Source organism: Ochotona princeps, chromosome 12, assembly GCF_030435755.1.
Source record: "Ochotona princeps isolate mOchPri1 chromosome 12, mOchPri1.hap1, whole genome shotgun sequence".
NCBI lineage: Eukaryota > Metazoa > Chordata > Mammalia > Lagomorpha > Ochotonidae > Ochotona > Ochotona princeps.
The window spans coordinates 46,512,189-46,538,345 of record NC_080843.1 but is presented as its reverse complement, the minus strand read 5'-3'; the positions used below and the strand labels follow the sequence as shown (position 1 = coordinate 46,538,345).

Sequence of the window (26,157 nt, the reverse complement as noted above, 5' to 3'; positions counted from 1 at the left end):
GACATGCTATCTTATGACTTACCATGGCTGCATTAAAGGACCAGTTGTAAGATACAATCAGTTTTGCAAAGTATTCTAATGTTTTTCCTTTCATAGTAAATAGACTTACATTTTCTATATCTTCATCAAAATCAAATAACTTTTTACTAACCCCATGTCAATAATTAAGTTCTCAAACAATTTCCTACAATCACCAACTTCATAAATCAAGTAGAATTTCCAAGGGAATTTATATGAGAAGACACTTAGGCCTTCCATATGCCAATTACTGATGCACAATTTCTTAACTATTACAGTGTAAATGATAAATTGTCATATCATGATTCTTTGGATGGTTCTACATTTAGGTCTACTCTTTTGCCAGAAATACTTTCAATATAATAGGTACTTTCCTTCAATCTTCTATAACAGAAAGAACAACAGACATGAAACATAATAGGAAGCTGTGAGACTCCAAACATATCACAGGACCGGATGATACACAAACCATTACCAAACATGGGGCCATGGCACCAATCACATCTGCGGGTGCTGACATGGAAAAAACAACAAGTCAGGACTGAAGAATTTTCCACTCAAGTGATTAGTATAACGTGAGACTCAAACAAGATAGAGTAAATGAAAAAGCTTTTTTCAAATCTTCATAGAGATTATGATCTAGAAGAAGCACTTACCATCAACTCAAACATTAAATACTCAATGAGATAAACAGTAAAGTGGATGCATGTGGAGTATAACTCATATTTTCAAAACAAAAAGTGTATATGCACTGTAAGAAAAGACATCAAGGACAGGTCCCCAAATAATACAGTTATTATCCTTGGAAAATGTGACCGCAATGGATTTTAAATTTTACAATTTTTAAAAATGTTTTTCCAAATATTCTATAATCAATATGTTATTTTTTATAAGTCAAAACAAATATGTCTTTTAAAAACATTTTCTTGAAATACAGTACACATATCACAAATTGCACATAACAGTACAGATGAATTTTTGTCAAGCGATCACTCATAAAAAACACCAAAAGTAATATTTGAACCTCGAGTCTTCACTATCATTTCCTCTCTCCATTTCTTTAAAAATATATATATACAATAATTATGTCATCATTTCAATGGTATGATTCAAAGAAACTCTATTACATATCAAATGATAGAACATCCACCCAATTTTTAGACTGTATAGTAACTGCAACAAATTAGAGAAAAACATAATTATCTTTTTGCATCTAGTTCATTTCACTTAGCAAAACGATATCCAGTTGCATTCATTTTCTTGCAAGTGTCAGGATTTAACTTTTACATGACTAATATTCCATCATGTATACATCATTTCCTTATTCCAACATCAGTTAATGACATCGAGAGTGATGTCATGTCGTATTGATTGTCAGTTGAGCTGCTGTAAACATGGGCGTGTGGGTAATACTTTCCTATGCTGATTCCATTTCCTTAATCTCAGGAGTGGGATAGTAGATCTGTTTTTAGTTTTGAGGAATCTTCACATGTGTTCCATAGTGACTGTATTAATTTACATTCCCACCAACAGTATTTTAGGTAACTTTTTCTCTGCATGTGTTATTTTTGGAGTTTTTGGATGGTAGTTGTTCTAACTGGGGTGAGGTGGTAAATTATGGGAACTTTCCCTCACATCTTTGTCATGGCTCATGATCCTGATTAGACTTTTCATGTGTCTGTGGACATTTGTATTTCATTCTTTGAAGAATCTCTCTTCATGTCCTTCATCCATTGCTTAACGGGGCTGTTCACTTTCGTTGTTGAGTTTCTTGAACTCTTCATACATTCTGGAAGTGAATCCTCTACTGCATGCAAAGTTTTCAAATATTTTTATTTTTTGTAGCTATGTAATGTTAGTTAATATACATTTCCATAATGTTTCTCATTTCATCCTGAACTCTCAGAAGCATGACATGAAATAGCATCTTCATTTATTTGCATATGTATTAAAATATGATATACCATTCTTTGAATTAATAGGTAAAAGACTATGTTTTGGTTTTTAATGTTTTTATTCTATTTGGTCTTATGTCATTTTTTTAGTAGGCTGTATAATCCTTTGGTATTAGTTGCAATGTTTTTTATTTCTGATTTCATTTATTCAGTTCATTCTTGTTTCTGTTTTTTATTTCTTAATTTTTTTGTTTTTTAAAAACTAATTTAAGAAGACTTGCAGTTTGTTACTCTTCAAAAGTTTGTTGGAATTCTTTTTTTTTTTTTTTTAGATTTATTTTATTTTTATTGGAAAGACAGATATACAGAAGGGAGGAGAGACAGAGAGGAAGATCTTCCCTCCGATGGTTCACTCCCCAAGCAGCCGCAATGGCTGGAGCTGAGCAAATCTGAAGCCAGGAGCCATGAGCTTCTTCCAGGTCTCCCACGTGGGTGCAGGGTCCCAATGTTCTGGGCCGTCCTCGACTGCATTCCCAGGCCACAAGCAGGGAACTGAATGGGAAGTGGGGCTGCCGGGATTAGAACCGGTGCCCATATGGGATCATGGTGCGTTCAAGGTGAGAACTTTAGCCACTACGCTATCGTGCCAGGCCCAAGTTTGGTAGAATTCATCACCAGTGGAGCCATTAGGATCTGAAATTTTCTTTGCTGGCAGAGTCATTATAACCAATTCAATTTCAATCTTGATTACTTCTCTAGTTAGGTTCTCTGTCTTTTTGTGTCTTCTTATATCTGATAATTTGAAAAAAATTCTTTATATTTCATGATACAGTTCCATAGGCCCCATTGTCCACAAATGTACCAATTTCTTCTAGATTTTCCAGTTTGTTGGCATATAGCAGTTTGCAATAATTCTAGTTATTTTGTTCATTTTGTGGAATTGATTATAACACTTCTCTTTTTCATTGTTATAAATAACTTAAGTTTTCTTTTTTGGTTAGTTGGGCTAATGGTCTATCAATTTTATTTTTTCAGAAAAAGGCCTTTCATTTCACTGATATTTTGTATAAATTTTCACTTCTATTTGGCTTATTTATTCTCTATTTTTATTGTTTCTTTCCTACTACTAATTTGGATTTATCTGTTTTTAAATGTATTGTTAGGTCACTTTTTGCTCCTTTCCCAGTTTTTTGATGTAGGCATTAATTGTTATAAACTTTACTCTCATCAGAGCTTATGCTGTAGCTCATAAATTTTGATATGTTGCATTTTCACTTTTATTCATTTTAAATAATTTTTGGATTTCCTTTCTGATTTCTTGGATAAGCCACTTTTCAGTCTCCTTTTCATATTTTTTTCTATAGTTTACTTTGTTGCTAATTTCCATCTTTATCTCTTTGTGGTCAGAAAATATACAGGATATGATTAAATTTTCTTATAATTTGTTGAGACTTTTCTATTGCCTGGTTATGAACTGTTTTATATAATGTCAAATGTACTGCTGAAAAAAAAGTGTACTGCTTAGTTGTGGAATGAAATGTTCTATAGATATTTAGTAGATCCATTTGGTCTATAGTGTAGGTCAGCTATTTTCCTTTGTTGATTTTTTTTACTGGTTTATCTGTCCATTAATGAAAGTGGGGTGTTAAAATTTCCCATTATTATTGTAACAGAGTGTGTGTCTCTCTTTATATCAAGTAACATTTATTTTATAAAACTGGGTGTCCTAGCAAGGGGTGTGTATGCATTTACTGTCAGATAATTAACACCATGGAAACCTACAAAGACAGAAAATCTCCTACTAGAAAAAGAAACAAAATTCAAAACAAACAGTAGGAAGATTTATAAAAAAAAAAACACCTGGCCAAATCGTTACTTAACTATAATAATAACCTTGAATGTAAATGCACTAAATTCTACAATTAAATGATACAGACTGATGGAATGGATAAAAGAGGACTTATCTTTTTTCTGCCTACAAAAACACATTTTGAAAATATATACATAGACTGAAAATAAAAGACTGGAAAAAGTGCTCCATGTAAATTGAAATAAAAAACGAGCAGGCATACCTATACTCATCAGACAAAATAGAGTCTAAAATAAAAACTGCTAGAAGGGACAAAGTAGGTCATTATGTTAAGATTAAGGCATCAGTAGAGGGACAAGTTGGCCAAATAGGGTGGACAGATGTAGCTGAGAGTGCAGAGAGAAGTAGGAGACAGAATTAGCTGGAATAAAGAGTTGAAGATAAATCAGTGGGTGAGTTGAGCGAATCTCCTGAAGGCCACTAGAGGGAAGCAGGAGCTATACACAAAAGGAAAAAGTAGTGGAAAAGTCCAAAGTTGCAGCTGGTAGCCCAAGTGGAAGGTGAATGCAGATGAGCTACAGACAAGAGCCTAGAGAACTAGTAACTGTGTGTTAAGACTGTCTTATCCAGATGTGAAGACACAATGCAATGTGCATCTCTACTTCCAAATAAAAGATGGACTTGCAATAAAACTGTTAACTATATCTTTACAATAGGATGCTGGTCTCTACAATGTCAAGATACACTAATAGCAGAATGATGGACTTATGACTGTTCATAAAGGGCAGGGGAAGTTGGTGGTGGGAGGGGATATGGGTGGAGAGGGAAAATTCCAGAACCTGTGAAATCGTATTATAAAAAAAAAAATAAGGGATCAATACATCATGAAAAAATGCTTTTGGGTGGTAGAGAGCATGATAGACAGATACTATGAGCGACTGTCTGCTGGTTTACTTTTTAAGTGCTTAAAATAGCCTGAGATTAGATCAGGCTCAGTTGGGAGCCCACATAGGTGTCAGAGACCCAACTGTTAGAATCCTCACCTATGGTGTCTGTGGTGAACATCAGCAGGAATCTGGGACTGATAATAGAGCTTGGGCTTCAACCCAGACACTCCAACCTAGGATGTAGGTATTACAGGTGGCTTCTTAACCACTGTACATGAATTGGGACATGAACTGGCACCTATGTAAGATGCTGGTGCCTTAGGCAGAGGGCTAGCCTGTTACGCCACTATGCCACCCCCCAACATTATTGTTATTATTTCATAGAGATAATGTTTAATTCTCTTTCTTTCTCATGTATCTCAGAATTTGATTCTGGAATCATTTTATTTCTTTCTGATATACATGCTTCTCAAGGTCCTTTAATGAGAACTCTATTGGAACTAAATTTTGTATTTTAGGTTCTTTAAAAATATTGCTTTTTCTCTTGTCCTTTAAGGTTAGGTTTTTCTGGGCAAAATGCGCTTTGTTTATTCATTGCTCCATTGTTAGTGAAATTTGTTGTTATTTTTAAGTGAGTTTTTATCTGGTTGATTCCAGATCCTTATCTTTGCTGTTAGTGTTTTTCACTTCTATCACAAGTGAACAAGTGCTATTTTAAAGCACTTACAGCAAGACTCAGCTTGTTCCTAGAGCTTTCAGCATCTATGGTTTCTCATCTGTCATTACTTCCAAGAATATACACTCATTGTCTCATTGAACATTCTCTCTCTTCTCCCATTTCAGAACATTAAGTATATAAATGAAACTTCTTTGCTCAGATCTCTTTTACCTCTGTTGTATATTCATTGTCATTTCTTCATTTCTCTTTTGTATCTGCTGGTTCACTCTGCTAATGCCTACACAGTTATGGTGAGGGCATGTTGAAACTCAGAGCCAGAAACTCCATCAAGATCTGCTTCAAGAGCAGCAGGAACCCAAATATTTGAAAATCAATGAATCTATCCAATGGACATTAACAGGAAGGTGAATCAGAACCAAGGAGCAGCTGGTACCTGGTAGCTGGGGACTTAATGCACACACTTGAATAAGGAATGTGATCAAGCCAACTGACAGTTTAATCTGCTACACCACAATGCCAGCACTGATAATCTCTCATTTCTCAACTGTCTTTAAAATTGTATCTGTTTAATTGAGGAAGTATTGCATTGTAATATCAATTGCTTATATCCTTAGAGATTAGTGTGTTGATTGTTTCTGGTAACTTCTATTTTTTGTGTCTTGTGTCTGCATGTGCTTGGAAATTTATTTAGCCAGTGGGAATATATCCATGTCGACTTAGTTTCTTCAACTTACGGACTTTTTACAAACTAAATTGAGGTTATTCCTCTAAAAACCATCTATTCTGTAGGAGACATCATTCATTCTTTTGGAGTTTCTCACCCAGTTTTTGGGTACATTCACATGTTATTCAGGAATCTCAGCTTTAAATCCCCTGTCTGTGGTAAAATAGAATCTTATGTCTCCATATCTATTTATCATTCACTGATTAGGTTTTTATATTAAAAATTTTGCCTTTGGAGACTATATTCACACATATATGTTTTATCATGTGCAGTCAAACCTTTTACGTATCAATATTTCAATACATTAAAGGCGATACACTTTTTTTTTTGCCTGGCTTCGTTCTATTGGTACTGAGTTGATTTTTTAAATTACCTATTTGAGCAATAGAGAGGCAGAGTTCCCACATGCTGGTTCACCCCCAAATTCCTGCCATAGTCAGACAAGGCTGAAGCTGGTATTTGGGCACTCAGTCCACATGGGTGGTAGGCACCCAACTACTTGAGCCACTGTCACTGCCTTCCAGGGTCTCCATTGGCAGGAAGCTGGGGTCAAAAGCTGAAGACAGGTGTCAGACCCAGGAGTTTCAAGATGGGACATAGTTGTCTTACCAGTGTCTCAAATACTAGGCTAAATGCAAGAACATTTAGATATTCAAAATTTACTTACCATTTCAGCAATAGTTTAGCTTTCACTGGGATTTTTTCATATAATTTATGTATATTATTTACGATTATGAACCAGGCAGTAATTTGAGTAAGTCGTTGTGGAGTATTCAAAGAATTCTCTGCCCAAAAATAAGGATGGGTGAAGGTATTCTCCAAATAGAGTTTTGTCAAGTTAAGCTTTAAAATGCCAGGTGGTAAAGAAGTCAGGTAATTTCCATCAAGGTGCAGTTTTTCAAGTGATCTGTAAATAAAAAAGACCACATTTAAAAATATTTGTAATATTAAAATAAAATTCTGCTCCTGTGTTCTGGAAAACCTGCACTAAACTTAATAGCAGCAAAAGTGTGCATATTTCAGGCTTTTTTTTTTAACTTCATAGGCAAAGGGAAAAAGGTTGATAAAGATGCTGATTCATGCGCCAAATGCCCCAATGGCCAGAGCTGGGTCAGGCCACAGCTGGGAGAAGGGATGCACCTGGGTTGCCACAAATGCATCGCGGATCTACCCATTGAGCAATCTCTAATGTTGCACTCCTCGGTGCATGTTAACATGGAGCTGGAATGATGAGTAACGCTGGGACTTGAACCCAGGCTCTCTGACGTGGAGTGAGGGAATCCCAAGTGGCATCTCAATTGCTAAGTCCCTCCCCCTTAATTATTTCCTTAAACTCAGAAGAACTTACTTAGCACAGCAGCTGAACCATTATTATACTGTTATACCCATGAATGCAGTTGTGTAAACAGCCCATTAAAGCATGCATTCAGGATCTTTAAAATGAGTCATCACTATGAAAGGAGAACAGACACAACCAGACTAATGAATGTTGCTTTGTAAAATACAATGTGCTATAATAATATCCAGAAAAGGTAGTTTTTCATGGACTAAGGGAATATCAGCACATTTTGTTTTGCTTGTTTTTTAGGAACCCTGCTAATGGCCTGGGAAAAGCAGTACAGGATGGCCTAAGTACTTGGGCTCCTACCACCAACATTTGAAACCCAGGTGACACTCTTGGCTTTGGCCTGGCCCAGCCCCAGCCATTGGAGATGAAAATGCTTATGGGATTTAAGGGTTAAAGGAACATTCTTTAGTAAAAGGAGGCATAATATAAAAGAAAATTCTGATAAGAATCTGCAGCAAGAGTTTCTAAACTCTTAGTAAAATCCACAGTTAGAAAAAAAGCAGGTGAGTGTGGAGGGAGAGCAAGAAAAGAACAGCTTATGAAAACCTTAATTATTGGTGGAAGGTGACAGTGGACAGACAGACTGTCATGAAGGTTTGGGGATGGAAAAAAGCTTTTATGAGGGTACTTTAAAAAGTGCCTAGAAAATGAAATTAAAAGTAGTGTATGTTAGTGCAGAAAAATGAAATCCACACATAGCTCTTGTAATACATTTTCCATTAATGTTTTGAAAATCCCTCATATTTTGCTTTGATAAAATAGTGAAGAAAACTTGTGCTTGATTATGAACTTTGGAAAAGGAAAAAGAGTCATTACTAGATTAGAAAATCAAATAGTGTTCTAAAACTAATGAGAAGAGAAAGGAAAACATCACCTAAAAAAAAAAAACAGGAAAAAGGAAAAGTGAATAGACACAAACGGTAAACACAAAGTAAAATGGAAAGCAAAGCGGTAACTAAATAAATATTTTAAGTGAAATAAATTACTTTGTATATTATGAGTATTTTCTTCATATTTACTCCACTTCCAAACGCTAATGAAATTGGTTGTAGCCACAGGAGCAGACAGTACAATGGACACAGGGAGATTGCTATTCCAGTAAGTGCTCATCCATAGTGCCCTCAAATAGTTACTGCAAATGTCATTTCTTACACATATTGTACACCAGCTATTCAAATTCCATTGTTGGTGAACCTCATGTCTTGCATATTACATCTTAAGGCTACTAAGTAAAGGGAGGACTTGATTTTCTTCCTTACTTTCTACACCAAAAATGTTTTTGGGGGCCTCTGAATTTCTGTGTACTTACTACTTCCAAAATACCTGAGTCGGTAGATTTCATTTGGAATAAAAGTGAATTCATTGTAGGAAATATCAAGTTCTTCCAGATGAAATAAGGCAAATAACCTTAAACATAAAAATAAAATTGATTATAAAAAGATTATCAGCAAAATTAAATATTTAATCAGTAGTATTTTGGGGAAGCTACTCTTTTTTTAAGATTTTGAAAGTTACATAGACTTCTTTTCATGAATTATGGTATAATTACCACAAAAGTTCCTAAAAATTATTCAGCTGCCCATTAACTGGCTTGAGACGTTTGAAAAAGGCACTTGAGAAAAAGCCAATGTCATGTGGCTATTTTTCTCTGTTGCTGTATTAGTTGCCTACATCTGATGTGCCAAGCTACCTTAAAATAACAGGCATCCGGGCCCGGCGGCATGGCCTAGCGGCTTAAGTCCTCGCCTTGAAAGCCCCGGGATCCCATATGGGCGCCGGTTCTAATCCCGGCAGCTCCACTTCCCATCCAGCTCCCTGCTTGTGGCCTGGGAAAGCAGTTGAGGACGGCCCAACGCATTGGGACCCTGCACCCGCGTGGGAGACCCGTAGGAGGTTCCTGGTTCCTGGCTTCGGATCGGCGCGCACCGGCCCGTTGTGGCTCACTTGGGGAGTGAATCATCGGATGGAAGATCTTCCTCTCTGTCTCTCCTCCTCTGTGTATATCTGGCTGTAATAAAAATGAATAAAAAAAAAAAATAACAGGCATCCTCTCTTGGACAGTTGAGGAGTCCAGAAGCCTGAACGCAAGCTGTTGGTGGGTTGGGAGTTCATGGAGGCTTGAATGGAAAAACCATCCCTTGGTCTGGTTCTCTTCTGCAGGCTGCCTGCACTCCTGGCTGCATTCCCAGGCTTGTGGAGGCATTGTCCCAACGGCTGCCTCTGTTTCTCCTTGCTCTCCAAATGACACCAGTCCCTGGACTCAAGACCCACCTGGATCCAGAAGGACCTTATATTAATTTAGCTCATTTTATCTGCAAATGATCAATTTTCAGATTTAATCTTGTCAGTGTCCTGCTTTCAAATAAATCAAGGTCTCACAAACTTCTCACAAACTTCTCACAAGATCTCACAAACTTCTTGGGACATAGTTGCCATCAAATTCTTGCACCTCACATGCAGGGTAATCTTGTTGTACCTGACCATGTTGCCTTTCTATCAGTCTGTGAAGAATTCAAATTATTGTCTGCTTCCTATGTGTTTGTGCCACTGCCTGAATGTTCTTTTCCCTATTCTTCACCTAGACTAATGAATTTGTGCCTGTCTTTTCCTCACATTAGGCTTTTGTACTTAACTTAATCCATATTCTCTCTGCTATTTTATTAAGCTTTTCAGTTATAGCCCTTAGAATGTTTTATATTGACTTTGGTATTTGTTTAAATTTCTGTATCCTGGGGCTGGCTTTGTAGTATATTAGATGAGGTCACTGACTGCAACATGGGCTTCCCATATGAGCACCAGTTTGAGTCCCAGATACTCTATTTCTAATTAAGCTTCTTGTCAATATGCTTGGAAAGGCAGCAGAAGATGGCCAAATACTTGGCTCCCTGCTACCTATGGTGGGAGACTGAACGAAACTCCTAGCTCCCATCTTCAGCTTGGACCAACCCAGCTCTTGTAGTCATTTTTGGAGTGAACAAGCAAATAAAAGATCTCTCTGTGTCTCCCCTGTTGTTTCTCTCTGTAATTCTGCCTCTCAAATAAATAACTCTTTTTTAAAATCTTTATTTTTCATGATATAGTTCCTTTATTTATGCCACTGTGGAAAAATACAGATAAGACAAACTGAAGTGTAATATCCATAAATCAGCACTCTTACTTATTTAGTGTGAATTGTTGCACTTTACGTATGTTGTTTATAATGTGTGATGTGTTTATATACTTTGCAGATATTGCATAGTATTTCAAATAATGTCTTTTAAATAAGTCAGTGTGTGGAATGTGAATGCCTAGCTTGTTATTTACAAACAGTGCTGGAAGAACATTGCTATAAATGAATTTTGATGCATTTCCATAGCCACTATGGTATCTTCTTTTCCAAAATCTATGATCCTTTTATTTGAATCTTTATTCAGTTAGTTAACAGTATAATTAAAATAAATGTCATGCTTTGGCATTTGGCTAACGTTTAGTTTATATTTTTTGTTAGAAGTTAAATAATTATCAGTTCACATGTGAGAAGAGATCAGTTTCTTATACTCTAAATAACCATGCTCTTACTAGAGTTGAAAAGATTGTAGATATTAGAATGGACGATCTTCTTGTTTCATACATTAAAATATTGAACACAAAATGATTAAGTTATTATCTGCAGGGCAAATGATTACCACCAATTAAAGGCAGGGTCTAGATTTCCTAATTCAAATTTCAGTACTTTTTCATATGAAGAAGGCTATACCCTGTAGATAAAATATTCAAACCTAAAAGTCCTCAGATGATCTTTGTTTCTTTGATATCTACTCAGAAAACAGGTTACATAGTCTGTGTTCACTACACTCATGTTCATTGCCATTCATGTAGGTGGTAGGTTTATTTTTAACACCACCACAACAAAAAAGTAGATAATTAAAACAGCATAAGAATGCCTTAACAGCCAAAAATCTGCTAGTTGGTTTTCAAAATGAAAACAAATCTTTTTCTAAAGTATAAATCCTTGATTTTCTATGATGATAATTCCAGACTTTAAACCTTACCCAAGTGGAAGATTAGTAATCAAATTAAAAGAAATGCAGAAAATTCTAAGAAATTTAAGTTGTTTGATTTCAGAAGGAATTTCTTTGATAGGATTGTTTCTCAGTTTCAGTACTTGTAAATTTTTAAGACAGAATACCTGAGGAACATAAAAGGATAACAAAATTGAGTGGAATGATAAAGTATGCAAACCCCTACTTGCTAAATTTTATAAACCCTGAATTAATGTAGTAGAATCAACAGAGTAACTTTAATCGACTATTTCCCTTTGGTAAAACTTTGAATGAACTAACTGGTAAAACATACCTGATAATGTTAGCTAACATAAGTACTTTACTTGTATAACCTTGGCTCAGGAACAGCCCTCTTGTACATGGGAAAGACACTGTAGTGCAGCAGCTAAGGTCACTTCTTGGGATGCCCACATCCCATACCAGAATGCCTGGAATCAAGTCTCACCTCTGCCTCCAGCTGAACTTCTTGCTAATGTGCACCTTGGCAGGCAGCAGTGCCTAAGTCCCAATCACCCATGCTGGAGACTCTGTTGGAGTTTCTGTCTGCCAGCTTTAGCTTGGGCCAGCCCTTCCTTCCACCCTCCCTCCTTCTCTCTCTCTATTTCCATCTCTATTTCCTTTCTAATCTCTGCCTCTTTCTATCACTCGATTTCTCAGGCTTTGCATCACGCCAACAACTGGGTATCATTAGCCAAACCCCTAGGATATCCCTGGTATGCCTGGATAGTATAATCCTCATGGACAGACTTTATCTATAGTTATGCAACACAGGGCTGCACTTTAATGTCAATTTCTGTTTAATTTTGCCATTTAAAAAATAAGCACATTATAGCTTACCTCTAAATAATTTCCTTCTATTTTTATATATTACCTCTATGTAGAAGAAAGATTAAATTAGGGTGAAGAACTAAGATCTCTTGCAGATTTTTGTCAATTTGTCAAATTAGTAAAACGGGCTTTATGTTTTAGACAATGAAAAGGAAAGCATTACATCCTAGTGAAAATAAAAAACAATAATATAGGGAAACTATGGAAAATATGTGTTTACGATTCTGTCTGTGTGAAAATAGGAATAAAGACAACTCAGTAAAAATCAAAGAAACCCAACATTCTGAAAGTCAGTTCACAGAGCAACCCAGAACCCAGTGACCAATGAAACATGACTGAAGACAGTGAAGATATAATTGTTCTTACTTATGCATAATCATTAATGTATTTTAAATGACATTAAACTACCATCTAAAATCTGCTGTTTCCTGATACATTTTATTAAATAGAATACTCTTTCAGCATATGGTGATTAAAACTTATTTCAGCATTACCTATTCACTAATCTTGTTTTCAAAGTTCTGCTTAATACATGGAAATATTATTTGAGGTTTTGTTCAGGCTTAGATGAATACATTTTTAATGTTGTACAATTCTTAGAGCATATTGGGGAGACTGTAACACTGAAACATGGTCTTTGAAAATTCTGTCATGGGAGTGCCTTTGAAAGAAGCACTGCACTTTTCATTCTTCTGAAACAGTCCTTCTGAATACTATAGAGTACTTATCTTACTATGAGTATTATATGCAATAATAAATATGGCTATATATAACATATATAGTCGCATAGATAGACTCACTTCTGTGGGAAAGTGATAGAGATCATTAAATGATAAATTAAGATATATCAATTGGAAAGCCAAGCATGTCAAGTCTGGGCAACTCAAGAGAAAAAAGCCCTAAAAGAAAATGACAAGAGATAAGAGGTTAGTAATTAGCAATGCCCCAACTGTTTTATAAAAGTGAAAAGGCACACAGATGAATAATATACTTGATATGCTATTAAGGCCATTTCATTATCCATTTTTTTATTGTCATGAAAATATTTCCTTAAGTAACGAATAAAATAGAAACACTGCTACATGTTTATGTATGAGGTGAGTATATTGCTCTACATATGGTAATATTATTCCAATCAATAGAAAGAAAAGATTCATTGAATATTCAAAACATGTTGAAATATAAGTAATTTAACCTATTTTGTATTTGTTTAGCTTTTTTGTCCATTTTTAAGTTTCTACCTCTATTTCTTTGTGATCTATTTATCAATCTACCATCTTCTTAAAACTTCATGTTCAATATGTCAGTTTGTGATTGAGAAAAATGCTTATGTTATTATGGACTCAATGTTTGTGTTCCCTTCAAGTTCAAATGTTGTAGTTTTAGTCCCAAATGTAATTCTATTTAGACGATTTTGGGAGGTGTGAAAGTACCAGGCACCCGTGTGGAACTTGTGCTCTCATAAGAGCAGAAAGTGATCAGAAATTTTTGCCCTGCAAGGATTTGGGAAGAAGGTAGCCATCTGGCAAGGGGACTTTCACCAGGAACAGAATTGATTAGCACTTTATTAAAAAATATTTCTTATTGACACTTTGATCTTGGGCTTCTCAGCCTCCAAAACTGTGAGAGTTTAGTTCTAGTTGTTTTTGGACAAGAAATGGGTTATGCCAATGCCAGGATTCAGAAACTCAATCTGGGTCTCCCACATGGCTGACAAGGATGCAATCACCTCAGCTGTTAACCTCCCAACATCATATTAGCAGAAAGCCAGATTAGAAGCAGAGCAGCCAAGACTCAGGCCAGGCAACCAGATATGGATAGGGTGTCCTCAACTACAGAGTAATCTTTCATGCTGCAATACCAGCCTTGTCCCCAAGGACCTTTAACTTAATACTTCAAGGAAGTTGGAATATTTATTTCCTGATGAGCATAGAATTAGTGAACAATGGAGTAAACCAAGGAAATCTAGTGTTCATAGACCAAACTTCAGTGAGGGCAGGTCTTGCTGCAAATTTATTATGACATGATGCTTAACACATAAAACGTTGTATGGCTAAAGAACCTCAATATTAACAGTGCTGTGTTTGAGAGACTGATCTGTTACAAAATAATTAATAGTTGTCAATATCTGTATATTGCTGGTAGAAAAAAAAGTAGACTCCAATCTTTATGTTGCTGAATATTTTTTTTCTCTCAGTAAAACTAGAGGGACACTAAATTACGTACATAGCAGAAGTATGACTTCCACCGACTCTAATCCTGCCACTTAACTGTGAGTTTCTCCTTTCTTCTACCCGGAACTCTTCTTCTCCCTTTCAGTATTTCCATGAATTATTGTCTTACTTCATTCAGCTGTCTACTTACTTTAGTGGATGTTGTTAAAATTTTTGTTTGTCATTTAGTTTTATTTTATTGAAAATGCAGAGACTTAGAGAAAGATCTTCCATCTTTACTCCTGGTTTATTCCTCAGATGCCTTCAACAGTGTGGGTTGGGCCAGGCTGAAGCCAAGAAATCAATATGGGTCTCCCAGTGGATGTGGATGGTAGGGACTCAAGTGTTTGGGTCATCATCTACTGTCTCTCAGAGTATACATTAGCAGGAAGCTGGGATGGGAAACAGAGTTCTTATGAATTCAGGCAATGGTAGGGAATGCAAGTGTCCCAAGCAGCACTTTGTTTTTGTTGTTTTTATTTATATAAGGTGAATAAATTTCATGTGATTTATAATACACATTAGGAGCATAGCACTACTTCCACCCTACCCTAAATGGAAAGTAGAAGAAACCACTATACCTGAACAGTACAGTGTGGGACTGCAACACCTCACTACCATCCCTGGATAGATCCAATTGATCTAGAGACTTTGGAGTTGAACCATACTATTGAGCAAATGACCCTATCAGACATTTATAAAACATTTCATCCACCAGCAATGGAATACATATTCTTCTCATCAGCTTGGGTTATTTGTTTTGTTATTGTTGAGTTTCTTTAACTGTTGATAGATCTTGAATATCAATCCTTCATGGGATGTGCAATCTGCAAATGCTTTCTTCCATTTTGTTGGTTTTCTGTTCACATTTGTCGAGTGCTTCTCTCACAGTGCAGAAACATCTCAGTGGATATAATTCCATTGTCTGTTTTTGCTATTACTGTCTGTGCTTCTGGGGTCTTTTTGAAGAAGTATTTGTCCATGCCAATGTCTTTCAAACTTTCCCTACTGTTTTTCCTCTAGTGGTTTGATGATATCAGATCATAGGTTTAGATCCTTGCACAGGCCTTTTTTCAAAGGATAAAATATAAATGACCAACAGATACATGAAAGAAGTACTCAGGATCACTAACAATGAAGAACTGAAAATAAAAACCACAGTGAGCTTTGATCTCATCCCAGTTAGAATTACTGTCATCAAAACAAACAAACAAACAAACAAAATAATAAATACTGGCAAGGATGTGGAGGAAAAAGTAATCTAATCCATTGTTGCTGGGAATGTAAAGTAGCACAACCATTACGGTATAGAGATTGCTCACAGATGTGAAAATATATATACCATGTAATCTGGCCATCCTACTTCTGGGAATTTACCTAAATGAAATGAAGTCAACATATAAAACATTTATTTATACCCCTATGTTTATCTTTTAAGAAAACTGTAGCCTACCTTAAGTATTATTCTGCAGCTATCTTTTTAACTTTGCAATATGACATGAATAATACTTCATTAGTTCTCATTCATTTTATTCCTTTCCCTCTTAGAAATATATGGTATATAAATACCTTTTTTACTTATTTGTTTTCATTTAATTACATTGTATTATGTATAAATACATTTTTAAACCAGTCTTCTGTTGATAACCATTTGAGTTTTTTTAGTCTTTTGCTTCCCCATTTTATCCTTTAGTTAGATTCCTAGAAATGGGATGGTTAGATGAAAGGCTAAATATAAATGAACATTTAATAAATATCCTAAATTATCTCCATAGGTATGTATGCTCTTGAATTTCTAACAACAATATTACATACTGTCCAAAAAACTCTCAATCTGACCAAGAAGAAATTTTATCTCTGCCATTCTTTCCTTTGTTCTTTATTTTTTCATTCTTTTTTTATAGCATTTTCAATTTACTATAAAGTCAAAAACTTAATATTCCACTACATAAAGGGTTGAACAAGTAAAAAAAATTGAAAGCACCGTTGCTAAGTGAGTATACAGGCAAGGACTATAAACTTGATTACCATATATAGTTCCTTTCATTCATGTGTAGTAAATTTGAAAATAATTACAATAACTAAAACTACAGTAGTATCATGCCTAGCCATTGGTTTCACAAAGATATAAGACAAAATCGACAAAATTATTTGCAGTAATACAGATATACATAGGAATTTTCTATTTTTTGCTTTTGTTTTTCTTTTATCATTTTAGCTCGCACATATAGCAGAGCACATGTGATGTCTGTCTTGTGTCTGACTTATTTCACTCAACATGATGTCCTCTAAGTGCATTTATTTTGAAGATGATAGAATTTCATCTGTTTTATACATCAGTAATATTCCATTGTCTGTATGTATATAGTACCACATTTTCTTGATTCATCCTTCATCTAATGATGAACACCTTTGTTTCGTAGTTTGGCTGTTGTGAACAGTGCTGCTATAAACATGCTGATCATTTAGATACAATGTGCTCATGTCTTTTGGGCATATATTCAGTAGTGGAAAATGATATGGCAAGTCTGTTCTGGTTTTTAAAAAAAATCTCCATGCTGTTTCCCTTGGTGGCTGCACTAATCTACATCCTCATCAGCGGTGTTTGAGAGTTCCCTTTTTATGTGTTCTCACCAGCATTTGTTACTCTTGTCTTTTAATAATAGGCATTATGTCAGGGGATGAGTTATCTCATTTTGGTTTTTATTTTTATTTTCTTCCTTGAAATAAATCTAACTTTTAATTTTATTTTTAATATTGTTTACATAGTTGAGAGGAATGTATGCCATTGTGGGCCTCTGATTAGGGTTGGGAAGATCAAGGTAAGGAGGTAGGTGAGATAAATGTTTAGCTTTTTTTTTTTTTTTTTTTTTGAGTGGTGAAGTGGGGAGGGAAGAAGACTCTGCTGCTTGCTGTCATGCTACATCAGCACCTGAGAATGAAGACAGTCATTTAATATCATATTAAAGACTCCGATTTGCGGGAAGAATGTTCTGAGGGTGCGACTTGAGTGGTCTTGATAGTTTTGAGACACTGTCAGCTTTGTTGTACCAGGATTGAGGAAACCTTTCTATGGCTGTTGGTTCACTGGGTCTATGTTGGTGTATCCACGGATACTACAAGGCTTGGACAGGAGAGCTGTCCAGTTTGTTTGCTTTCCATCTTTTGATGAGTTACTTGACATCGTTTGTGGTCTCAGATGAGCTGGCTGTCACGTTTTTGTGTTTCTCTGGCCATGTTCTCCACTGCACAGGCAATGGCAACTGAAGAGGCCTGCTCTTGATAACTGTACTCCAAGGCCAGATCATATAGCTTGTGATTTTCCCTGAGGTCAGGGTTTGAGTCTTGTAGTCTAGTTTGGGAGTCCCCCACAAAACCCCTCCTGGGGAGTCCTCAGACTAGGCTCTTATATGCGAAATTTAGTGCATGGTCAGGTTCTACTTGTCACCTGCACCTGCCAACGCACATACATACTGAGAGATACAGCTTACTGATCAGTTCTGCTCTAGCTCCATCTCCCACATGAACTGGCAGGTGCTGCAGCTTAGCCCAGACCAGCAAATCACACACACAGACAAGTGCTTTGGTCTAATTGGCGAATCCTGAAATAATCCCCACTGGGCCTGTCCCCAGCTCTGATTTTTATGTGTGCCAGCAGTTGCTGCTGCCTAGCCAGGTCCATCCCACATCCCATTTGGCTCTCATGGAAACCCATGGGTGCTGTTGCCTAGCTCAGTCAGGTCTGCCCCCAGACCCTGCCACACGCACGCGGACAGTTGCTGCAGCCTTGTACAGCCTAGGCTGTCCCCTGCCCTTGCTCACATGCTTACCAGCAGAAGCTGCAACCCAGAAGGGAGTCTTGATTTTTCATTTTTCTGAAATTCTTTAAAATTTGAATATTGGCCTTTTAAATATTTTAAAAATGATTTTCCCAGAATTACATATTTTGAACTTAAAACTACAGGGATTTTGATCTTTGGAGAAGTTTTTGGTTTTGATTTCTTTATTCTTATTGGGAAGGCAGACTTACAGGGAGCAGTAGAGACAGAAAGATTTCAGAACCTCTGGTTCACTCCGCAAATGACAGCAATAGCCAGAGCTCAGTCTTTCCGAAGAGAGGAACCAGGAACCCCCTCCCCTCAGCTTCCCATGTGGGTGCAGGTTCTCCAGGTTTAGGGCCATCCTCTACTGCTTTCCCAGGCCACAAGCAGGGAGCTGGAGCGAAGTAGAGCAGCCAAGACTAGAACTGGTGCCCATATGGGATGCCAGTGCCACAGTGGAGACTTAACCAACTATGTCACAGTGCTGGCTCCATACTAAGTTAATTTTAAAAGCAGTATAATTGTGTTAGATCTGAGCATTTAAAGAATTAATTGGCAAACTGAAGGAAAAGTGACAGGTTTAGAGATGTAATTTGAATATGCTCCTGAGAAGTTTCTATAGCAATAGGAAAGGCTGCTTCAATATCATGGATTCTACTCCTAAATTAAGAAATCTAAGTCACAAATAATAGAAAATATATCAGGATATTGTCATTATAGATATCTAGCATACCTTAAGATTAAGTGCATTTCTTCCATATAGTTGACAGTGTAATATGGCCAAGTCAGTCATAGCTGCCAGTGTTTCATAGCGAGTTGCTGCAACTGTCTTAAAACCTTCACCATGTAAAGTAAGATTCTGTCCTTGTTTTTCTTCTTGCATTTTAGCAAAAACTAAAGGAAAAAAAACAAAATGTGAAACTTTCGTGTGTCACTATTTAGAGTGAAAATTAGAAGATATTCATGTTATGAGAAGATTAAAGTTACCATAAGGGGTTACCTACACATCTCCTAGAAGGTCTTCTCCACACCCCCCATCTACCCAATCCCACCTGCCAACCCAGGTGCTGCTTCATTTGTTTGTTTTAAAACGTTGTATATGAAATTGTCTTTCAAAGGAAGCATATGCTCATTGATTTCTACCTGTATAACTTTGATTCCATCGATTTCAGTGTTTTTGTACTATTTGTCAGGCTACTTTTAGAATTGTACTGTTCATTTCTAAATGGCTTCTTGGCTTCCTAAATTAAAAACATAAGTGTAAAATGTAAAAACAAATTGATGTTTAATAGACCCAGGAAAAAGATTTTTCTGCAAAGTGCAGAAATTTGAAGTATTTTGTTCTTTAATGTTGTAATCCTTTGCTGTGGAACAGCTCAGACTGTGAGCCCTATTTTAAGAAAAAAAACTGATAATGGAGCAAAGAAACTTAATTTTAAATATGAAATTCTTGCTTTAATAAAGTCTTTAAGCAGTGAAAAACTTCACTACATGGGGGAAGCATCACTTTTCCCTTCACATTATTTTTTAAATAGTTTTATTATAGTACAGTTCACATTACAACAAATGATACATAGTTAAACTCACAATTGATAGGTATATGTATATACACACTCACAAAACATCATGACATGATGAAAATATTCATTCCCAGGTATCCGGTTGTGACATCAATTCTTATTTCAACTTTAGTTACTGGAGACAGAAATAAATGGAGAGGGAGAGCTCCTATATCTTTTTTTTTTTTTTTTTTTTATCCCCAAATGCTTCAACAGCTAGTGTGGGCCCAGGCTAAAGCCAGGAGCCAGAGATTGAATCCAGATCTCCCAGGTGAACGGCAGGAATGTAACAATTTGAACTATTGCTACTGCTTCTAATGGTGCGTGATTCAAATGCCTTAGGGTATAAATCCCACAAAGTAAAGAGAGAAAACAAATAATTCAGGAGTTAACCAAAGAGATGATCTAAATTTAAATTTACTTTTAATTATGACTCTTATGAGCTTTATCTTCCATCACAAATGGCCTATGCAAACAGACATCAAATGTGGCAGGAAAATATTTTGACATCTTATGAAGCATATTCTGTATTCTGCGTTATTCTTGATGTATTGCTTGCAGAAACATAGTTTTATAATGTCAATAGTCCTTATGAGAGTTAGCATAATTTAAATTTTCTTGAACATAGTCATTTTAAATTCCGTGCTTAAAACTCTACTATATGGATTGATTGTGGAATTGTTTCTATTTTTGTTTCTTTCAAACATCTTATCCTGTGTCTTAGGATGCTTTGCGAATTTTTAAATTAATGCTGGCCATCACGGATGGATAATGCTAAAGGATCTAGGTAATGTTGTCTTTGACAGGTGTTGCTCTTTTGTCTAGGCAGAAAGCACCACTTTGGTTTGTCAAGAATGGGTTTTGGTATTCTTTATGGATGGTCTATTTCAGTTTTGCTCATTTCCTAAAATATCATCCTTATTTCTAATCAATGGGGCCTCTGGATCTTCAACTGAAAACCCAAATAGTTTAGAAAAACCTCTGTATTTTGATAGGATTTGAATTCCATTTTTTGCCTCATGTATAGCTGGAAAAAATGTTTTCAATTTTTTAGCTTCTCAGCTGATATATTTGCTAATTCTGGGTCTTGTCTCGTACAACTTAAAAATCAGCCAATAGCCTAAAGTGACATTGTAGGCAGACTTTTTGGATGAGTTTCCCTTCAATTCTTTCCTCTTCAAGATTTTTGTCTGAAGCCCCAATTATATTGGCAGCTCAGTGTCAGAGTCCACAAAAACTCTTCCTTTCTAGTGCTTGTACTGCCATGCCACAACACAGATTTTGTGCTGTGAGAGAAATGCCAAAACAAGGGCGGAGAGCTAACCAGTGGATACCCTTTCTTCTCAGGATAATAGCCATTCAAGTCATGAATTATTTATTTTCCAATGCCTTCGATCGCAGTTTTACATATTTTTGACAGTTTTAAAAGTTGAATTTGGTAGGAAAGGTTGTCCAAGACAAGCTAATCAGTCCTAGACAGAACCACAAATTATCACAGTACTTTGAAACCTGTGTCTGATAATCTTGATACCCAATTCTGTGAGTACGTTTATACTGATGCTTCTGACAGTTTTCATTCACTTTGTCTTTCTGTCTATGGACCTGGTGGTTATAAATTGCTTACTACCTTCTGTATCTGAGTTTTTATACATAATGTGAGGTCTAGGATGGTATATTCTTTTTTTTTTTCATTTGTTTCTGCTGGGAAACTAAGGTCAAAACACTTAAAATAGTGCCTAGCATATGGCAAGTAATTAACTCTTGTTGCTCCATGTCTGTCTGTCTGTCCCACCCAGATAAAGAATACATCAGCACAACATCAGCACAACATCTGGTTCCTAGTCAGTACTTTAAAACTAGCCACTGCATTGGCATTTAGCTTAGTGTCTAACACTGCATTTAAAATGCCTACATCTTGCATCTTTTTTTTTTTTTAAGATTTATTCATTTTATTACAGCCAGATATACAGAAAGGAGGAGAGACAGAGAGGAAGATCTTCCGTCCGATGATTCACTCCCCAAGTGAGCCGCAACGGGCCGGTGCACGCTGATCCGAAGCCGGGAACCTGGAACCTCTTCCGGGTCTCCCACGCGGGTGCAGGGTCCCAATGCATTGGGCCGTCCTCAACTGCTTTCCCAGGCCACAAGCAGGGAGCTGGATGGGAAGTGGAGCTGCCGGGATTAGAACCGGCGCTCATGGGATCCCAGGGCTTTCAAAGCGAGGACTTTAGCCGCTAGGCCACGCCGCCGGGCCCACATCTTGCATCTTGTGTCTGATTCTGGAGTCTGGCTTTTAACTTGAGCCTCCTCCCATGTTGCCTTTGGGAAGGAGCAATTCTAATTCAAGTAATTGGGTTCCTGCCACTTTGAGGACTGAGGTGAGTTGCCATCTTCTGTCTTCAACCAGGCCAGCCCTGGCCATTATGAACATTTATGGAGTACAACATGTGGAAGCACATGCTCACTTGCTCTCTCATTCTCTCTTGTTCTCTCGCCAACAGTTAAATAAGTAAATAATTTTCTAGGATTTAGAAAATAAAACATATCTGCAGAGGAACTGGAAATAAGTTGAAACACATGGTATGACACAACCTATTTATTTGTATTTTATGTATGTTTTATGAATAAATATTTTTATAAATAAATATTTTGTATAAACACATAATCATAGGCACTGTTTTAGTGAGATCATCTTTTACACAAGTTCTAAAGAATGATGTAAATACAATGTTTACCTTCTGGTTGTCTTGGGACTGGAGGAGCACTTTCTACCTTTTCGTTTTCTGATGCAATAGTTTCTAGAAAAAAAAAGAATGCAGCAACCTCTGGATACTTGGGAAAATTCATTTGAGGGTATTGTAGCTTCACTAAAATTGTTCATTTAATGAGCTTGGATTCACTCAGATCACTTTCTCAATTATTATGTAAGCATATCATTCCTTTACTTTAGTTTTTCTGATATTTGAATTTTCTTATTGGTTCCCACCAATAACATCTGGATGAAGTACCTCATTTGCCTTAGTATCTATCTGCAGTGTCAGGAATCCCGTTACTCTACTTTGATCCAGGAGTTAAATGTAAAGGCAAAAGGTGATTTTATCTTCCTCCCTGCAGAGTGGGGTGGGGGCATCATTGGCTCCCATGCCTTCCCCCATGGTCTACTTGCCCCCCTTATCACAGTACCATAGTCAGATTATATTTACCTATAATAGACTGTGTTCGAGGCTTCCTTGGTAAAGCTGGTGGTGGTATGGTATTACCAGGATACTGAGTAATACTTACTACCACTCGACTGAGATGTGTAAGACTGTGTTGGTAACGCTCAGACCACAGACTTTCAGGCCTAACAGACACAGTACTGGGTAAAGGGCTTATGCAGGTTGCACTTATATCTCTCAAGGATTGCTCATACGTGTGGCTTGGAGTTGTTGGTAAAGTGTGATAATCTGGGTACACTTTGTCAAAGGTGGTAGCGAAGACTGGCCAACGTGCGTTGAACACTTTGGATAAATCTGGATAGGTAGAAACGTCTTCTAGCTTGTCATTGATGTAAATAATGTTTATTTGGTGTGGCTTTGACTGTATCTCTTCCTTGTGCTTTCTTAAACTTCTCAGACTTCGCATCCGCATTGCTTCTTTCCTGAAAACTCGAGTAGAAGCTGACTGACAAGATGGAAAAAAGATGGGACCAGTGGCAGTATCTGGAATGTGCCAAGAAACTGTTTTAGTATCTTTTGGGGCTGTTGAAAGAGTAGTCACTCTTTCTTGTATATGATGATCAATATAGATGTTTTGGACTTTGATGGGTGCTGGTGCTTGTAAATCCCTGCCCAAAACACTATCAGGAACAGTATCATTGGCTTCAGTTGAAATCATTTCATCTTCTGAGAATGCTACATGCCGGGACCTAATTTTACCAGTCTTGGCTAAACCTGAAGAAAAAAGGAAAAAAAGAAAATTTAGATTATACATAGCTAGGTTTCAAATATAAAATTATTGATGTATTTGTATTCATAACTTTTTCCTTTTTGATTTACCGCCACTCTCACCTAAACTTGTTTCCCCAGAGACTGGCTCAGCTACCAGGACCTTTGACTGGTCTTTTTAAAAAGATTTATCATATTTATTGAAAGGTTTATGCATTCCCCCCAAAAAAAGCTACAACAGAGCCAGGAACTTCATCCTGGTCTTCCAGGTATATGGCGGGGCTTCAAGCATTTGGACCATTTTCCTCAGATTTTTCCAGGTATATTATACAGAACTGGATCAAAAGAGGCAAAGTAGCCAGGGCTTGAACCAGCTGTCCCTCACAATGCCAGCCCCATGCAGGGACTTTTTTTGTTCATTATAGAGCTCCAATTTCTAGCACCGTACAAATGCAGTCAATCTGCATTATTTGTGGCAGTTCTATTCAGTGGAGTCTCAGCAAATATTGAGTTATCCAGTGCTAAACTCCCAGTGAAAACATAGGTAAGGTTCCTTTGCGTCTCTGGTCTTGACGTTCTCGATAACCAACCATCAAGACATAATCTTATTTCATATATTTCAAGTAAAGACACCTTATTAGGAGCCAGAACTGCGGCGTAACAAATAAAGCCGCTGCCTGCCTGTAGTGCACGTAGCCAATATGGGTGCCAGTTTGAGTCCTGGCTGTTTGATTTTCCATTGACTCCTTGCTGATGCTCCTGGAAAACCAGCGGTGGGTGACCTAAGTGCTTGGATCCCTGCACTCACGTGGGAGACCTAGAAGCTCCTGGCTCCTGGCTTCAAACAGTCCTAGTTCCAGCTATTGAAACCATTTGGAAAGTGAAGTGGCAGATGAACTTCTTTCTATGTAAATCTATCTTTCAAATGAATAGACATCTTATTAAATATAGTTAATGTATAATTTAATTTAGACTATATATTGTTGATTGGTTAACATTAAAATCATGACTAACAGTACTTAAGCCATTTATTCACTGATTTGACCATATTCACAACTGACTGGGAAGGAGCTACTGATTCAGGGTTATAAATCAGTTTTGTTAATGATATTATTTTGCATCCACGGACTCCACGAATGAAGATGATTGACTTTCTACTTACACAACAAACACTGAAAGTTATGGTTATTAGTGAATGTCTTCATTGGATTCCAAGCTGTGCAATGTAAAGAATTTTTATGTAAAATGCATAAATGTTGATAAACATGTTTAACTACTACACATACCTGTCCGGAATTTCTTTTGATATAAAGACATCCAGCTGTGTTTTGGAGGTAATGGTCTTCGAAGAAGTTGTGGGTATTCTTGCATTTTAGTGAAAAATAAACGCTGTTTTTCATAACTGTTCCTTAAGAATCTTTCTTTTGGAATATGTTTGAATTGTTGCTGAAAAATAATTGGAATCCATGTTACATTTTAATAAAAACTATTCTGTACTAACACACCATACGAAACTTAAGTGGAATTCCTTTATTTAAAAAGGAAGGTAAGGAAACTGCCCATTAAATTTTCAAAAGCATACAGATAAAATTTAGGTTTATTATACTGAATTTTACTAATCAGGGTCATTTTAAGGTCTGTGTTACTAAATTGACTCTATCAATGCTATTTCTCCTAGGAAACACAGATGTTTTAGAATAGTAAAAATGACATTTTTCACTGCTTCCAAAATGCTAACACTATAAATTTATAAAAATGTTTTGATCAAAAGATGTAGACAATCTCTTCTTTGTACAAGTGGAATTCAAAAAGTTACTAGAAATGAATTTTATGAAAAACTATGCAGGTATTTCAACTTTTTTTTGCACAAAACATCATTTCATTTTCCATCATTTTTTGAGATTTCTGAAGAGTCACAATGTCTCATTATTTACAAACAAGCGTTTTCCTTCCTTAAAAAAAGGAGCCTGTTTTAAATGTCAAAAAGGCTAGTTGGGCCGCAACAACCTAATCAAAAATTAAGTTAGGTTTCAGTATAATGAGATTGCTGTGGATCGCTGGAATCCCAGGTAACACAAATCCTGTTAGAATATGCACCCGAAAATGTGCACTGGGTTGTTCAGAGTAATCCTCAAAGCACCCAGCACACCACCATTCGTTGATGGCCTGTAAGGCAACACCACAGAAATGAGCCATTAACTGCACACACAAGAGCCCCAGGTTTGTTCCCCGGCAGTTCGGCCCACTAGTTGTAATTTTCCTTCTTTAGTGTCCGAAGAGCTGCCTGGAAGTGCACTACACAGCTGTTTCTCAAACCAACCAGCTTTTCGTCTTCCATCTTCTTTTCCTCGGAATCTAGGAAGCGAGGTCAAGCTCCAGCGAGGACAGGAGGTCTTGCTTCTAGGC

At 36.7% G+C, this 26,157-nt stretch overlaps 1 protein-coding gene across 1 annotated transcript; it reads right to left on the bottom strand.

Moving 5' to 3' along the window:
* Positions 1-257: 257 nt before the first annotated feature.
* On the bottom strand, positions 258-26,157 carry LRRC63 (leucine rich repeat containing 63). The gene is made up of 10 exons (XM_058670755.1): positions 26,072-26,157; positions 25,038-25,197; positions 23,029-23,757; positions 22,561-22,623; positions 19,000-19,160; positions 13,033-13,131; positions 11,393-11,529; positions 8,685-8,768; positions 6,681-6,920; positions 258-531 (listed from the first exon to the last, which is right to left on the bottom strand). The coding sequence occupies exons 1-10, from the start codon at positions 26,087-26,089 to the stop codon at positions 318-320; spliced, it is 1,905 nt and encodes a 634-aa protein (XP_058526738.1). The 5' UTR covers positions 26,090-26,157; the 3' UTR covers positions 258-317.